Source organism: Pelodiscus sinensis, chromosome 7 (assembly GCF_049634645.1).
Source record: "Pelodiscus sinensis isolate JC-2024 chromosome 7, ASM4963464v1, whole genome shotgun sequence".
NCBI lineage: Eukaryota > Metazoa > Chordata > Testudines > Trionychidae > Pelodiscus > Pelodiscus sinensis.
In genome coordinates, this window is record NC_134717.1 from 48,195,614 (window position 1) to 48,213,511 (window position 17,898).

At 40.0% G+C, this 17,898-nt stretch overlaps 1 protein-coding gene across 4 annotated transcripts in view; it reads left to right on the forward strand.

The window, feature by feature from the left end:
- The window catches only part of UBE2E3 (ubiquitin conjugating enzyme E2 E3), a 106,112-nt gene that overhangs the window by 85,656 nt on the left and 2,558 nt on the right, over positions 1-17,898 (forward strand). For all 4 annotated transcript variants that reach the window (XM_006121691.4, XM_006121690.2, XM_006121689.2 and 1 more), the window contains exons 4-5: positions 14,144-14,276; positions 17,400-17,547. In XM_006121691.4, the coding sequence (XP_006121753.1) occupies positions 14,144-14,276; positions 17,400-17,547 (281 nt within the window). The remainder of the gene's footprint in view (positions 1-14,143; positions 14,277-17,399; positions 17,548-17,898) is intronic.

Sequence of the window (17,898 nt, forward strand, 5' to 3'; positions counted from 1 at the left end):
GAGACACTTTTTTACAGCCTCAAGGGATTTACCTAGTGAATTGTGATCCTACTTATTCTGTTTCCCTAACTTAGAATCATAGAATAATAGGACTGGAAGGGACCTCAAGAGGTCATCAAGTCCAGCCCCCCGCCCTCAAGGCAGGATCAAGCTCCGTCTACACCATCCCTGACAGATGTCTATCCAACCTGTTCTTAAATATCTCCAGAGAGGGAGATTCCACCACCTCCCTTGGCAATTTATTCCAATATTTGACCACCCTGACAGTTAGGAATTTTTTCCTAATGTCCAATCTAAACCTCCCCTGCTGCACTTTAAGCCCATTACTCCTTGTCCTGTCCTCAGAAACCAAGAGGAACAAATTTTCTCCTTCCTCCTTGTGACACCCTTTTAGATATTTGAAAACCGCTATCATGTCCCCCCTTAATCTTCTTTTTTCCAAACTAAACAAGCCCAGTTCATGAAGCCTGGCTTCATAGGTCATGTTCTCTAAACCTTTAATCATTCTTGTCGCTCTTCTCTGTACCCTTTCCAATTTCTCCACATCTTTCTTGAAATGTGGCGCCCAGAACTGGACATGGACTTCATCCATGCTTAGTCTTGGAACTTGAATGGGGGGGGAGTATGGGAGAGTAGAAAGAATCATTTTCAAAAGAATAGAATTAAACTTAAATGTAAGAGTGCCCTACATGACCAAGAAGACTACACCAATAATTGACTAAAGCTACCTTGGCTTGGGACTATGCATCATGCACTAAAGTGCTGCTCTGAAACTCCCCCATGTGGACATTTCAAGTGCTAATTAAAACATTCCTAGTTTGCATTGATGTACTCCTGTTTGAAGAGGTTTACCTTAATATGAACTAGGAACCTTTTAGCTTGTGTCCACATGGGGGAGTAACAGAGCAGCGCTTTGGTGCCTGCTGCTATTCACACTCTCATAGTCCAAACGGCAGCGCAGTGAAGGCAAGCTCTGAGATGAGGCCAACATTTGATTCTAAGGGTAAAATAGAGATGCTTTGCTGAAGATAAAGGTTGTTTATGGAGAGCTAAATAATTTGTATCCACATGACATTGCAACATTACAAAAGCAGAGTAGCACAATCCATTTTCAGTACTACCAAGAACTGAAAATGTTTGTTTCCTGACAGGTAGCTACATACATATAAATTTAAGAGAAAGTGACTACACGGTGACTTTCCCTTTCTTGTTTCTTCACTAAGTCCCAAAATAAATTCTGTTCACTGAATTGCATTTTCTTTCCTTGTCAGGATAAAGGGTTGTATTTCTACAATAGTAATGATTTTCAGATATTCATTCCTTGAACCAGCCTTTGGACCTGAACTATAATCTAGGGTGACTGTGTAATAAGTTGTGCAGGTCTTATGTTGAAACCACTATCTTCATGAGTAGAGTTGTTTTGAATTTCCTGTTATTGCCTGAATGTTGTGCTATTATTCCTGGGTGGCGGGGAGGGGGGCAGAAATATTAGGCCTTGCTGCTGCTGGGGATTCCTGCCACCTGCTTCTGCCAGTCCTGCTTCAGCTGAGGGGTTCCCCGGCAGAGTCACCCCCGCCCCGCTGCCACCAGGGGTTTGCTGGGATTCATGGCCAGGGCCGCCTGGCCGCAGGCAGCCCCGCTATAGCCAAGGGTCCCCCAGCTGGCTGGGACTCCCCCGTCACTTGGCCCTGCTAATGCTGAAGATTCCCCAGCTGGGAGCCCGTTGCTCCCACCTCCTCTGTAGCTCTTTCGTCAGCAACACCCATGGTCCTGCCAGACCACAGGTGTTGCCAGACCAGAGAGTCCTGGATTTGGGATGTTCAACCAGTAGTTGAACTGAGACCACCACCTGTCAATCAGACAAATATTAGCTCAGTTTCTTTTACTCCAGTCTCTGTAGATCCATTTGTTGTCTTTTGTCATCTACTTAGTTTGTAAGCTCTTTGGGGGCAGGAATGGCTTCTTTGTTCTCTGTTGGCATGGTGCCTCACACCGTAGGGGCCCACACCCTAGTAGTATAAATAGTAATAATGAAGATGGCATAACATGCTTGTAGTCAACAGTGTTTCCCTATTGCCTTGCAACTCCATTGAGTTGTTGATTCAGATCCCAGCAGGGTCCTCTCTGTCTAGGGAAGTAGCTTGGGAATTCAGAGACTTAGGTTCCATTTTCTGCTGCACCACAGCTGCCGTGTGTGACCTTGGGGAAGTCTTTTAGTCTTTCAGTGATTCATTTTTCCATCTGAAAAATTGGGATAGTCATACTTCATTTCTTCCCAGGAGTGTTAAGGAGAAATACATTAAAGATTTCGAGATCTGTAGTTAGGGAAGTATAGAACACTGCACATTTGGTATTCAGCAAATAATGGCGAGTGGGGGAAAAATATAAAATTCTCCAAGCAGAGAAAATTTCTGTGGGTGACAAAGTGTAAGTGGGGTTCACATTTGAAGAAGGAAAAATGAAAAAAATATGTCTCCACTGGTGCAGCTACTTTGCAGCTACCAGTATTTTAGAGGCACAAAAATACACCCTAAGAACATTATCTTTCTTATTTTTATTCCTTGCTGGAATAGTCCCATTTGAATAGACTGTGTGTATGGGAGGGAGTCCCCACACTTCCTATCTTTTTGTAGGCTGAGCTTACTGCTCACATCTGGGGCTCTTTGCATCCCCCCATTATTCCCCACAAATCCCTGAGCCTTACCCCTCTTTTAATCTTTAATTAAATATTATGTTGTACAAAGACACCTCCAGGAATACATCCAACCAGAATTGTCAACCTCACTCAGAGGCAAGATATTCAGGATATCAACTCTATTGGATGAATAAGGAAAGATGAGGTAGGGATATTGTAATATTGTAAGGCATGGATGCCATCAATCTGTTTCATCCATAAGCTAATGGCCAATGTTCCCTTTAATTTTTCCACATGTGGAGTAATGTTTATGTGCACCCAGGCATGTGTAGATGTGCACCATCAACAGAAACACATGCTGCCAGATGTGAGTGCTCTGCTCTGCTAATCAGCTGGACGGCCTTTGAATCTCTCAGGCAGCTGCCCAAACACTCAGCTTAAAGGGAACACTCCTGGCAGGGACTTCATTTGTCCCCCATTTTTCCTCACTCCATTTTCCAGTTATCTCCCGTATCAAGGGGATGCTTACCATTGATGTCTGGAACATGCTTTGGAATTGATTGGATGCTACATTCAAAAGTTAATGCCCACATAGAGTAATACCACTGAATTAAGTGTAAGGGTTTAACAAGCTTGCATAGAGAATGATTTCAGAATAGTTAAGTGGGTTGATAGTAAGGAGACATCGAAATTAATATTTTATTGTCTGCTTAAGCAGAGTCAACTACTAAACCATTACAAAAATGTTTTGAAAAAGCGGGAAATAGTTTTTCTGTTTAAACTAGATTTGAGGGGAAATTATTTTTTAAGACATTTACTATAAACGTGCTTGTAGCATTACTGGAGTAAATTAGTATTGATTTATTTTTTTAAATTGTCAAAGTTCAGATTTGGTGTATGTCTCTGAATGTCCATAAATCCCATGATTTGGATTTCTTCTGTCACATTCAAATAAGTATCCTATCAGCATTATAAAACTGTATATACTGTTTGGGTAAATCAGTTTAATTACAAGTCTACTTTTGGAAGGTAGACTAATATGAATATTGTATCCCTTGTTAGTGGTAATGAGGGAATGCATTTGTTGTCTTGAACTCAGTATTTTGTATTTTACCAAATTAATTTTTTCAGGATTGTGTACGCAACAGAAAAATGGCAAGAACTCTAAGTTTATGAATTTCTTACAAGTGTTTTGGAAAAAGAGATTGAATTTGGTTAGCAAGTGGTGGTCCTGATGTGATTAAAAACTAGATCAAAATACAAATGTGAAAATAAGGCAGAACTACAGTAGAAATACTTATCTGAATGAGTCTTTGTCCTATGTCTCCTGGCAGAGAAAAACTATTAGCCTTCCAAAATACTTTACTTGATAGCTCCATAGTGTAGCTTTGACAGCAGTATCAAATGATTAACAAATTACCCAGCTGTGTTTATTATGATGCTGTGTTCTTTAGTGGAGGATTTTCTGTATTCAGTGCTAAAATACTCAGAAATCAGTCCTATGCTACTTCACCACCAAGCCTGAACTAGCAGGAGATCCATAAGACAAAGAAATAGGCTTTTCCAGCAGTAATTTCTAGACCTTAGGCTTAAGGGTGTGATATACTCAAGGAGTGACAGAAACAAGAGTTTGTGTAGTAAACTAGACTCTTCAATTACATGCTGTCTTTATAGTTCTTTTAGAGCAGTAAATAAACTTTCTTGTTTAGGCAAAAGACATTTGTCACTAAAATATAAGCTATAAAATAATGACAGTTACAGATATATAAAGAACACAGTGGACTGGAACTTTTAAACAAGTTAAGCATAAACATTTCCTAAATACACATTATCAAAAGGCACTTTGATTAGATTCATCATATACACTAGAATTTAAGAATTCTGAATACTTTGGAAATGGAAGTAATTTGTAACTAAACAAAACGTTATGACTGTTCTTTCAAAAATTTACAAATGAATTAGGGATTTTAAGTAATGGTTAATTAGCTAATTGAGTAGTCAATGAAATTTCCATTGACTATTCAATTAGTTGATAGGGAGGGGGAGCTCGCTACCACCAATGTGGCTCTGCATTACCTTACATTTAAAGTGCAGAGCCGCAGATCAGCACTGCGTCTGGGACTGCTGTGGCTCTGCCTCCCCTGCTCCCTTCCCCCCACACCACAGAGAGAGTGCTGGGGAGAACCAGCTTTTAAGACCGCTCTCCCCAGCACTAACTCCTGCTTCCCACTCCTCCCTCCCTGCCCCCTGCTGCCTTTCATGCAGAGACAGCAGAGGGAGGGGATCGAGTAGTCAAGTAGTCGCTCGACTAGTCAGTTACATCCCTAAACTGAACATTAACTGAATACAAGTTTAAAACATTACTATGCAGATCAGAAATGCTGGTTTTAGCCATCTTAATTTAAATGAAAAAAGCACAAAAACAGTTTCCTTACATTTGTCTATTTTAAAAACTTTTCTTTTTTTTAGTAGTACATGTTTAACACAGTACTGCACTGTATTTGTTTGCCTCCGCCTCCCTCCATTCCCATCTGTCCATCCTCCCACCCTGCTGCTGCCTGATTATATACTTTGGTTCCAAAGGAGGTGTATGGTTGGTTGGTTAGTTCTTAACTCTGAAATTACTGTATACCTCCTGCTTCCCTAAAAACGTGTCCTATGGCAGGAACAAGAAACTGACAGTCTTTCAAAATTTGTCTGCAGTAGAGTTAAAATTGCGTGGTGTGTGTGTGTCTTTGTCCATATAACATTTGGTGAATAGAGGACGTAAGTGGAGCCCTGCAAATCTGCAGCTATCTGTGGACCATAATTTGCAGATTAACATGGATACAAATTTTGTATCCATGGAGAACTCTAGACATAAGAACGCTTATACTATGATAATAACTACTCTAGAAATCCATAGTAGTTTATTTCCATTCCTGCTGGGTCCTTATTAAGTGTCTCAGGGCTGAAATTCATGAAAATTTTACTTTGACACATTACAGTTTCAGCACTTATAGACTCTGAAGAACATAGCAGAGGCTTCAAAAAAGGGCTCTCTTGCCCCCAAAGGGGTCTCTTCTCACTGTTCAGTGGCACCTGCTTCTGGCAAATATGGGTATTAGCTCTGCCTAGGTCAGTGCCACTCCAGCCATTGCTATTCTCCTGTCACTCAGGGAGATGCAATACAGCGGATTCATGACTGAGCCTTCAGCTAGGTTACATCCTGGTTCTCCCTTCCAGGGAATGCTTTCAGAGTCTCTCTGCACAAGCATCGTCATTCAGTCCTTGACAGACTTGACGCCCTATGTCACTTCTACAGTGACTCAGGCAAATCTGCCCTCTACTCTGGATTCAGGTCCAGGACCCTACATCGAGCAGCTAAGGTCTGGGACTACAGCAACCCTACTGTTCTATTCCCTGCTTCTTTAAGCTTGTCCTTCAGTCTTACTAGTCAGACCCATCTCTCTTAGGCCTGCTAGCTTAAACCGTACATCATGGGTTCCTATCTCCCTTTCCTTCTCAAACATATGCACGAAAGCCTGTGATGTAAGTATACCACTCTAGGATTTTAACTCATGGCTAACCTATCCTTATGCTACTCTATCTCCAGGTCAGGTTCTGTAACTTATTGGGAAGGTAAGCAGCCTAATTGACTATACCTTTCAAAATGACACCTCTTTTTGAGTGACCAACTTTTACTGCCCTACAGGAATGACACTAGCACATCTTCCTTCACGAATACCTGGTGCACAACTTAATGCTCAGCTTAATCTACAAATTGGCTGAGGGCCACGTATAACAAGATACAGGCCTTAAGTAACTACAGATCCATCCCTTTCTTGTGGCTTCCAAACTACATCCACACTTAATAGAATCAAGAATTTAAATTCAAATTCACAGACACACACACCCCATTTCAGAACAGGCTACTGCCCACAGAGGGATTCTACTTCCGTATATTTTGTCCCCAGTATCTTAGCTATATATATCGTCCTCCGCATCTGAACCTGGGAATTGAAACTCTGGGCAGAACAGAGACTCTTTCTGCATCCACTAGCGGGTGAATTGCCCACACGGAGGCCTGCTAACAAGAGTGAAGAGATAAAGGGGGGCAGTTGTCCCAGAGCCCAATGATTGAGACGGGCCTGGGGCTGCAGCTACCACCGTTGCTACTGCAGTAACAGTGGTGACTGGAGCCCCAAGACCTTTAAATCACTGTCCAGCACCCTCTGGGCAGCACAGAGGGTTGCCTGGGGTAGGTGCAGTGTGCTCCAGATGGCACTGAGGGTGCCTGGGGGAAGCAAGCCCCAGCTCTGCCACTTCCAGGGGCCCAGAGCTGCCCTCCCCTGCCTTGTGCATGGTGCTGGCTTTCAGCCCCACTGCCTATATTTGCATATTAACGTGACTGAGCAGTATATCTATAGCTAGACAGAAGCAGAATACCCTTTGAAGCACCAGTATTTTCATGGGTTTGTTAAATATTCAAGGAGGGGTTTTCTTAAGAGCCCCAACAGCAGGGGTATTTTGCCAAATGAGCTCAGAGCCCTACAGCAGTAGCCACCACAATCCTTCAATGCTGCCATTTTTGTGGGCATTGCAGGCTGCTTGTGAGGCTCCTAACAGCAGGGAGATGCTAGGAACTTGGCTCTGGGTGCGGATGTCCCTCTGTGGTTATCTTGTTAAAGTGTAATGCCAGTTGTGCCAAAAATCACACTCCTACTGCGTGATTACAGTGACTAAGAGCTCCTATCATACTCCCATCTGGGCATTACAGCTCAAAATGAAGCTTTTTCAGGTTGCTAGTGTGCTGTAAAGATTTACATGCTGGCTCTCAGAAGTGTGTGCTGGATGTGTTAGATATATAATTACAGCTCATGCTGCAGCACAGACATGTACTGCTTCCTTTTATTTCTACTTCAGCAGGAGTAGGTAAAGTAGGGGAAATATCTTAGACTTGCTGTAAAGCACTGACTACACTGGCAGCACTTTCTGCGTTGCATTAACCATGGTGACACAGCATGGTTGAATAGTCGACAAAAAGATTTAGGAGTTTCTCCGAGATGGAATCTACCTTAAGATAGATTTTCCATGAAGGAAGGTTTTGGCTTGGATAGCTGTGACTGGCTGCATAGAGCCCAGCTGCCTGTCTGCTCCTTTTATGAGATGTACCTGATGAAGCTCAGTTGTCAGTCCTAATGGGTGGGACCAGGAAAAGGTTTAGTTATTTGAACTTTAGCTCCCAAACATTTGACCTGATACCAATTAAAGTCATTTGTACTTAAAGGAAGAGAGAGGAGCATTCTGAATTGCCATTCTTCCCCAAGAACCACAATTACGATAATCTTATTTTCCTATTTTGAATACTAATTATTAGTTATTTATATACCAGGTGTGTTGCCACTATTCTAGAGTTAATATAGTTCCTGCTAGCATGTAGTATGCATGCAACAAACACTGCTCGGCTAGAAACATAGAAACGATCCAGGAGCGGGGTCTAAGTAGTGCTTTGTACAGTACAGCTTAAACTCTTGTGCCTTTTCTGTTTTTCTTTTTTCACCCACCCTCCTCAGTCTGGAACCTGACTGGGGACTAGGCCATTCCCCACAATAAATGAGAATGTCTTAAGTTCACTCTAACCTCTACCCAGCATTCTGAGGGGCCTTTCTGACATTTGGGAATCCCCAAATGGGAACTACTTTATACATGCCACTTTATACAAAGTGAAAGGATCCAGGCCTCAAAAGGAAAGTGGCTTTATGCCACTCCATAAATCCCATATGTTGGGTGCATTCTCCACTTATGTCAGCATTATGGCTGTTGCACTACTCCAGCAGTTATAGTGAGGCTATAGAGTAGTATTTTATGGTTTATTGTGGTTTTTTTTTTAACTTTTCAGTGCCCTGGTTGGGAAGTCAGAGATAAAAAAAGGTCTTTTCAGTTACCTTTTGTCCATTCTAATTTTAAGTACTTAACTTGGGAAGCTGACAGATCCAGATGTTTGGAAGTTTTCCTGGTATTCAGCTAATTTTTATTCCCTTTATTACATTTCATTATTGCTGTTGTTTGTTACAGCCTCCTCCCATTACCTTTCATAATAAAGGTCAACACAGAATTTACTTTGTGAAAGTGGCTATCAATCCCCATCCCTCCTACTTTCTATTTACCCTACCACTGTGAAATTATGAATTGTACCTCAAGTTTAGGTCTGATTATTCAAGATGAGTAGTATTGGCAGGGGAAGAATACTTACTAATATATGGTATTTTACTGTCACTTGTACCAGATAAGTTAGTAATTCTTCTCCTGCAGCTGGCCACAGTAAATGGTTTGAATGCATTTAGTGAACTGTACTGAGGAATCCTCATCATTAGACTCAGAGAAGTAGTAAAAGCTAGAGAGGTAGAGTGCAGCACATTATGTTGTACCAAATAAAAGCAAGCAGGATCTTATGAGGGGGATAAGGCAAAAAGCCACATTTATTGTAAAGATAATAATAAAAAAATAAAGAAAAGATAGAAGCAAACAACGTTGTTTAACTACTTAACCCTTATACATATAAACATTCATTCATCCATTCATTCAGGTTCTGTGTATTTGTTATAGTTACCAGCCTGGAAGTTGCTTGTGACAGAATACTGGCCAGGTACTCTGTACACAAGTGATGGTAGTGGGGAGCGAAGTCCTGATCAGATGCGCATCTGAAGCTCCTGGTAGGCTGGCAGCAGAACCTTGGACTCTGATTCCATAGTTTTTTAGTCCAGATCTTATAGGAATTTTTTCCTATGCCAGTCTATGGAAATTGCTGCATCATGCTGATGTCTCCAGGGTAGCTGCCAGGTGCTCATCAGTGATCTCATTGGGTGGACCTCCAGTACTTGGTTTTCTCCACTTGACACCTTTTGGTTGCACTGGCACCTGATGCCTTCTTCAGCCCTTTGTTGCTGTATTCTCACGCTGGCACCTCTCAGAACCATTCATTCATCGTCCAAGCACTGTCTCTCTCTCTTACATATATTCCCTAATTAATGTTTCCCATACAGTATTTTGTATAATAATAAAAGTTGTAGTTACAAAAGTTTCTGGGTGGTATTGCTTAAAACATTCTCTGAGTGCTGAGTAAAGTTACAATGTTTTAAAGAGAACAGGCGTCAATTATGTAACAATGCCCTTAGTCAATTACAGGGCTTGGCTCCCATAGCAGAGTTAGTGGCTTGACAATGCATTGTTACAATGTATCTCTGCAATGTCAATTTCAAGCAGACCCTTGCACAAGCTTGAGCATGCCCTGGGGCACAGAGGGGGGGGCTGTTTCTGGCTACATAGGATTATATTCTTAACAGTTCTAAGTTACATGACCTAATACATTATATTCCAAAGGGGCAATAATAATAATAAAGCTAAACATTTAACTATCTTAACAAATAATAATAAGAATTAAGAAGAAGAATTAATAATAAATCTAAACACTTTAAGTTGTGGGGAGCAAATTATGGGAAGTCACTTCCATTTGGAGGAATCATTTTCAATACATTAATATGTTATCCCTACAATTAGAACATTTATGCTGTAATTCTAGCATATTTTTTACAAGTACATGAATATTTTTTCCTGATTTGCACGGTTGTGTGCCTAAGAAACTGTTGAATTTGACCAAATTAATATGATACCAGTACATACAAACTGTATTTAATTAAAAAAAAAAAGGCATTATGACTAGTCAAGACAGAATGGTGGTCTGTAAAAATGTGCCATTGAAAATTTCTACAAAACAAGTGTGCCACAGTATTGATGAACAATCCTTGGCCAAATTTTGTCTAAATATTTTGGGCCTTTGATGGCAGAAAGCTTCTTATGGTTCTATCTTTTGTACTGGAAGAGTCCTAAAAAGAGTGAAAGAAATGACCAAAGTCGGCTTTGTTTTCAGTTTTTGTCAAGACAGATACAATCATGGGCAGCTCCTGTTGAAATCTCAGGATCAGTCCACCTTCTGGACAAGCTTTTGTACCAATTCTTAATTATGTATAAGGGAAGGTATTTGTTTCTCCAATCTTGTAGTGCTACAAATCTCAGACCAAAAATCAGACTATTTTTGTTTATTTTTAATTTATCCCTAATGTTCGAGTTACTGTACAGAATCATATGAAAAGACCAAGAGCTTACAGGCTAGTAGTCTGCTACTGAGTCCATTGATTTCAGCTGTGTAGGACCAAGCATTACACTACAGTGCTGTTTTCTGAGCAGACACTCCCCTACGCTCACATGAAGCTCATTGCAGGATAAGAGTCTAGGGATAGGACTACACAAACATTTTTCCCTTGAAATTGTCCACCTTTGCAACCAATGTGACAACTTCATGAGGACAGCATTGATGGAAGTGATGGTTTAGATGGGTCTGCAGGTTCCAGAGGTTTTGTTCATTGTCATCTCATTCAGAGCAGATTGAGAAGATATGAAAATAAATTGCTGGCACATTTTCTACACTAGAGCTCCCTAGTGGAGTTGCACTGGTTTTAGCAGTCATGAGAAATTTTAGAAAGAAAAAACTAATATAACCAGGCCCTAATTGTAGATTCCCAGCAAGAAAAGGATGGCCAGGAGAGAGGAGTATGGGAGAGCAGTGGTTACAGTAATAGGATTACATAGGACCTGATTGGCATGTGCAGGGCTCAACAATTAGGGCAATCTACTCACCTGTGGTGAGTAGATTTTAGCCCGGCATGGCACCACAGCGTGATCAGTGCATGTGCAGCACGATCTCCGCATGAGCAGCATGCCAAACGGTGCGGCTGGCGAACAGGGCTTGCCGCCGCTTGTCAAGCCCTGGTCATGTGTACTCATCTTGAGGTCCTGTTTGCTGCTATTTGTCAGTCAGCTGAGAAATGTGTATATTCCTTTTCCTGTCTTGACAAGAGAAACCTATGCTTAGCAGAAAAACTGGGTGGCATAATTCCAAGTATGGGTACATAGAGATGCGTTGGTTCTGCTGAAGTTGCCTAAGGCCTTGTCTATACTTACCCAGAAATCAGCACCCTGGAGATTGATCTTCTGGGGGTTGATTTGGTGAGTCTAGTAAAGACCTGCTAAATTGACCACAGATGGCAACCCCGGTACTTCACGGGTTGTGGGGAGTAAAGGAAGTCCCCCAATGGGGATGCCACAGAAATTCAACTTAAGGTACATTGACTTCAGCTATGCTGGAGTTGTGTATCCTAAGTGGACTTTCTCCCCCAGTGTAGACCTGGCCTAAGGATAGATCTACACTACCACTTAATTCAATCTAACTTACATTGCTCATGAGTGTGAAAAAGACCCTTTTGCTCATCCCAAACGACACACGTTTCACACTATGCACATTGGTGCTTTGACACGAGGAGACACTCCCATCAGTTGTGAGGAAGTAAGCATTGACTTGTTCCACCAATAGAGAAAAGAATAAAATGTATAGTTTGATACATTTAGCCAACTGCTGTTCTGTATTTAATCCTTGAATGTGTGGTAGAAAAAAACTGACTGGAAGTAGCCTGGTATCTTGTCTTGGGTGTTATACTCTTTAGCCTGGTCTTCAGTCATCAATAATTATTAGTGAAGCTAAAGTATCCCTCACACCATTAGAGAATCGGGCACTGTTCCATCTGTTGTAACAAATTTCCTTAATCTCAGTTAAAAGTAATGAAAGGATCGACCTTTTATTGAACAATGTTCTCCTTTATTTGAGTGTATTTACTGTTCTATTTGTATCTTATTTCTGAAGTTGTGGCAGTGTTTTCTCAACTGAGAGAAGGGATGCTGAATATTGTACCAATAAGGCATTTTCTATCTGCTTATGAAGGAGAGAATATTTTAACTTTTAAAATAGCATTCTCTTTCTCCAATATAATCTTATCCATTTACATAGGACTAATAGTAGTATAGAAGATAACACTAAATAATTACATGGAAAGTTATTGCACTTAGATGCTGGGCTGTTAACTGATAGGTGCCTTGTTCCGAGATGGTGCTTAATTACTAGTTAGTTTGACTCAAAGCTAGATGCTGTAGTAATACTTAATTGTGACTGATTCATTTGGCTCTAATACTGTATGTGGCTATTATAATTCAGCTATGTCATTAATCTGATTGAATGCCATCCAGACATTAGAATTGTATGAAAGAAAGGTAGCTGACATGAAGCAAAAACACTAACCTCTGCATTAGACTATAAACTAACCATTAGGACAACTAATACTGAAATTGAATTGCTTCATAGAAAGTTAGTTTCCAAGCATAATATTAATTAGCCATAAGCCCGATGAGTATCAAGAATTAATTAAAACTTTTCAGTGGCATGTGTGGGTTTTAAATATTATCATTATTGTTCCAGTATTTTTAGTTCTTATGCTAATTGCTTTTTAGGAGACATGAATGGAATAATCTCCAGTAGCGAAGTGAAGTACAAACAATTTACTGCAACATTAAGAACTATTGCTTGGCATCCTCCTACACAGTTTTCACTTCTAACATTTATTTGTGGTTTCTGTTAACTCCTTAGTACATGGATTACAAATCAAAAGAATATGGTCAAGGTTTACGGGTCCAGACTTTATCTGTAGTATTTATTTTAACAAAGTTAAGATAAGCAAAAGGGAATATAGCTACAATATCATCAGAGATTTTTTAAAAAATATATTTAAAAATGCTAGCTGGAGTTCCTGATTATTTTTGTCATATAAAGAAAATGCCTGAAACAGACTAATTATTTAGTACATAAAACAGTGACTGATTAGCAAACATCATGACTAAGCTATGAATTAGAACTGGAAGATAATTCATAATTAAAATCAGCATTTGGCTGTCTCAAACATCATGGCCTTCTGAGTATGAGAGCAGACAAGCAGCTGGTTTATAGTAAGACATGTGTGCTCAGGCTGCCCAGCTCTCAACCTATGTTACTTTCCATCTTGTAAAGAGAGGAATCTGCAGATGTAAAATCAAAATATTACTTTGACTTACTTTTTTGGAGACACTTATATTTTCTTAATCAGTGTCTGCTTGATGGAGAAGCAGTTTGGTTTTGGATTTTTGAGACCAAGCGCCTCAAACAAAGTGTGACTGTGGGATTTTTTTTTTCTAATGCCCTAGAGTCAGTGAGAGTGAGAGAGAGAATTTCTTTTGTATATGTATGTTCCATGTAACTGTAAAGACAGAACACAGACACTACTGCAGCTAAATACTCCAGGATAAAAGATGGGATTTGTGTTTAATATGGTGATAGTCCAGTGAAACCACTACATTGCCATTACATGGAATGTTTAATCCATTCCATTGCCAACACATTCAAAAGCATTAAGTCCTGATTCGGCGAGGTACCTATGCACAATGTGTAGTTTTAAACAAAAATCTTCCACTGAAGTCTGCGAAAGGTTGGCACCTGCTGAATTCAAGTAAATGATTGGTATTAGAAGTGGGGTTAAAAAGGTAATCACTGCAAATGTTATTTAAAGATACAGTTGATTTTTCTCTCCCTCTTTTATTGTTTTTAAATAGTGCTGGCCCTAAAGGCGATAACATTTATGAATGGAGATCAACTATACTTGGACCCCCAGGGTCTGTGTATGAAGGAGGTGTTTTTTTCCTGGATATCACATTTTCATCGGATTATCCATTCAAGCCACCAAAGGTAAGGATAAGGTTTTATTTATAGCAACCAAGATTTTTTTTAAAAGTTGAGTGATTTTTTTTTTATTTTCACATGGTGAGTGCTCAGCTTTTTCTGAAAATCAGGCCCCCGTAAGATGTCCTAAAAATGCTTCAAACTCACATTTGAAAATCTTAGCAAGCATTTTCAAGAAGTATGTCTACTTTATAATCCATACTATTTCCCCGCTTCTGCCAACTTTCTTAGTGATGAATTGAGTAACAATTTTGAAGTACTTGGTCAGGAGTAACAGATGAAAAATTAATTCCAATGAAAGAAAGCTTCTCTTTACACAAAGGTGTCTTTTAGCAATAAGAAAAAGGAAAGAGTATTAGAGCTGAACACATTCAACTAAAATGTAACATTATATCCACCAGTTGGCTAAGAATCCTATGACAGTGTCTATTACAAAATAACAGTGTATCTGAAAAATTGATTAGATCGGCACTCGGTATCATTTTTAAGAAACAGCATATTAAACACACATGCACTTCAAAATAAACTGAAGCATAAGCTGAAAATTTCATGGGCTTGCTCTCAGAATGCTATGAAAATTTATGCCAATATAAGTTATTTGTTCAGAAATCAAAATTAACTAACAGATATTGAAGATTAGGAATTCAAAACCCTTTATAAAGCCAAACGTGGAGTTTCATAAATTTGTCAGTATTACCAGAAAGGACACTGTTAACATTTCCAACACTCTGCCACCCTATATTTTCTGCAGTCTGTGGATGCTTTGGCCACTTCTGTTGTTACAGTCATTAATATAAGAATGGCCCTGCCTGGTCAGATCAATAGTCCTTCTAGCCCAATATCCTGTTTTTTAACAATGGCAATGCCAGATGTTTAAAGGGAATGAACAGAACATGACAATCATCAAAGGATCCATTCCATGGCATCCAGTCCCAGCATTTAGCAGTCAAAGGCTTAGAACACCCATATCATGGGGTTAAATCGCTGATTATCTTGGGTAATAACTATTGATGGGACCTCTCTTTCATGAACTTGCTAAATGTTTTTAATTCAGTTATACTTTATCCCTTTAAAAAGTCCCCTGAAAATCTTGTGTTATGTGAAGGGGTGAATGACACATCCTTATTCATATCCTCCACACCATTCATTAGTTTATAACCTTCTATCATGTTCACCCGTAGACACCTTTTTCTGAGATGAATAGTCCCAGTCTTTTAAATGTTTCCTCATATGGAATCTGTTCTTTACCCTTAATTTTTGTTGCCCTTCTCTGTATCTCTTTCTTTGCTAACATTTCTTTTTTGAGATGGAGTACTCAGAACTGCACACACTATGTAAGGTGAGGGTGTACCATTTATGTAGTGGCATTATGATATTTACTGTCTTATTACCTATCCTTTGTGTAATGGTCTCTAACATTCTACTGCTTTTTTGACTGCCACTGCACACTGAAGTGTCTTGTTTTATTTATTTTAGCTGCTCAGGGCATTACAACGTAAAAATTAATGCATTTTCAGACTTCCAGAAAGCATAACACACAATGTTTTTTCATGTAACTGATGAGTTTTGACATAATATTTTATGTTTGCATGAAATGATGAGTTTTGACATAATATTTTTAATGCCACATTATGATTAAACTATTACGAGAAGACTTACCCAGCGTTGGCAGGGGGTTGGTGGTCTGGGGGATGCAAGAGTCAGGGCAGGGCCTTGAGGATATGGAAGGTGCAGGAATAGGGAGGAGTGTTCAGGAGGAACTCAGGGCAGGAAGTGCGGGTACAGGAATCAGAGAAGGGGATTGTGAGGAGGGGAAACTCAGGGAAGGAGTCTCCCCTCCTCCATCTGGCAGGGGCCTCTTCTTTCCACCACTGCATCCAGCAGAGCCTTCCCCCACCCTGATGGACCTTTTTTCTCTCCTCCTTCCCCCTTCCCCCTTCCAGCAAGGGCCTTTTTTCTCCCCTACTCCATCCGACAGAGGCCTTTTTTCCCTCTCCTCCCCTCCCCCCATGTGGGAGGGGCCTTTTTTCTCCCTTTCTCCCCAGTCTGGTGCTGCAGCCAAGGGCTGCGAGGGTGGTGAGGGGAGGAGGGGTTGTGTCAGGGCTGGTGATGAGGCTGCCTCCAGTGGTCTCTTTGCAGTATAGCATCCCTTTGAACAGCTCATTCCCTTTCCATATAATGGAAAACAGTCCCATTTCAGGCACTTCATTTTCCTGGCACAACCAAACCCTGACCTTGTGTAAGTTAGGAAAAGAGGAAGCTGCATACCAAATTTGGTGATCTTAACTCTTACTGCTTAGGAGGAGTTCTTGAACAAACGGACTCACAGAAAGACAGACATGCACGTTTCTAAAATAAATAGATAGATATGAATTGGGTGACTTTCCTCAAACATTCAGATTTCTCTTCCAGAGTATAAATGAAAATGGATGTTTTATACATCTCTGCCATAAATTGTGCCTTCTGCAAATAATGCATTGAAATATTTCTCTCATACTTTGTTTATGCACAGAAACAATTTCCATGCTATATAAATAGTTATCTGAAATCAATTAAAACAGAAGGATGGTGATACTTACTGCACTAGAAATGTTTATAAGTATAGTAATGCTTGCCTAATGGGGATGTGATGAGGATTTAGTTTGTAAAATGCTTTGAAGATGACAGTAGCAATAAATTCCCCAAAAAGCAAATTTAAAAGGCTATTAGGTACTGAAAAGTAAGGAAAAGAGAAAAAGATTGCACATGCAAGTCAATCCCTGTCCATTTGTTCATATGCAATGCAATAATTGTTATACTTCTTGCTGATAATTAAACTGTTACTCAAACACAATATAATATTTATACAGAGTATACACTGTATTTGTAAGACTATGTATGACTGTGTGTTTGGCCAAAAGTCTATATAAAAGTGATTTACCTACCAGATGTGCAGTGAATGAGGTCAAGGATCCTACAGGGTTACAATGAATGAAGCAAAATGCATTTTACAAAATATGCAGTGAACCTGATAGATCTCTGCAGAAGTTATCCTTCTTTCAGAGTGCACCCTTCAAAACTTCTGCTATCCAAAGAGTAGGAAAAAGCTATTCATAGGTAGCATGTAATGATTTTTGTCTGTAACTTTAGGTTACTTTCCGTACCAGAATCTATCACTGCAACATCAACAGTCAGGGAGTCATCTGTCTGGATATTCTGAAAGACAACTGGAGCCCTGCTTTGACTATTTCAAAGGTTTTGCTGTCTATTTGTTCTCTCTTGACAGATTGCAACCCTGGTAAGCAAATACTAATTTACCAACCATGAACTCCTGCTCATTTTGCTGCAAAGTGATTCATTAACCCCTCTTTTATTTAATTCCATCTCAATATGTATCATGGCAAGATTTCTCACCACAATATATTTTCTAGTTTTTGAGCAGTCAGCACCACATCAACAAATAAATCCAGCGCTCCTGTATGGTTCTTTTCATTCATCCCTAATGAGAGTAATTAGCATTATCCCATTTTATAGAAGGCAGAAAAGGATATTCCTCCTCCGTTGACTTGACTCGCCCCAAGCACAGGTGACAATTAATGGCCAATCCAGAAACAGAACCCAGATCTCCTCACTCCCAGTCCATGGCCTT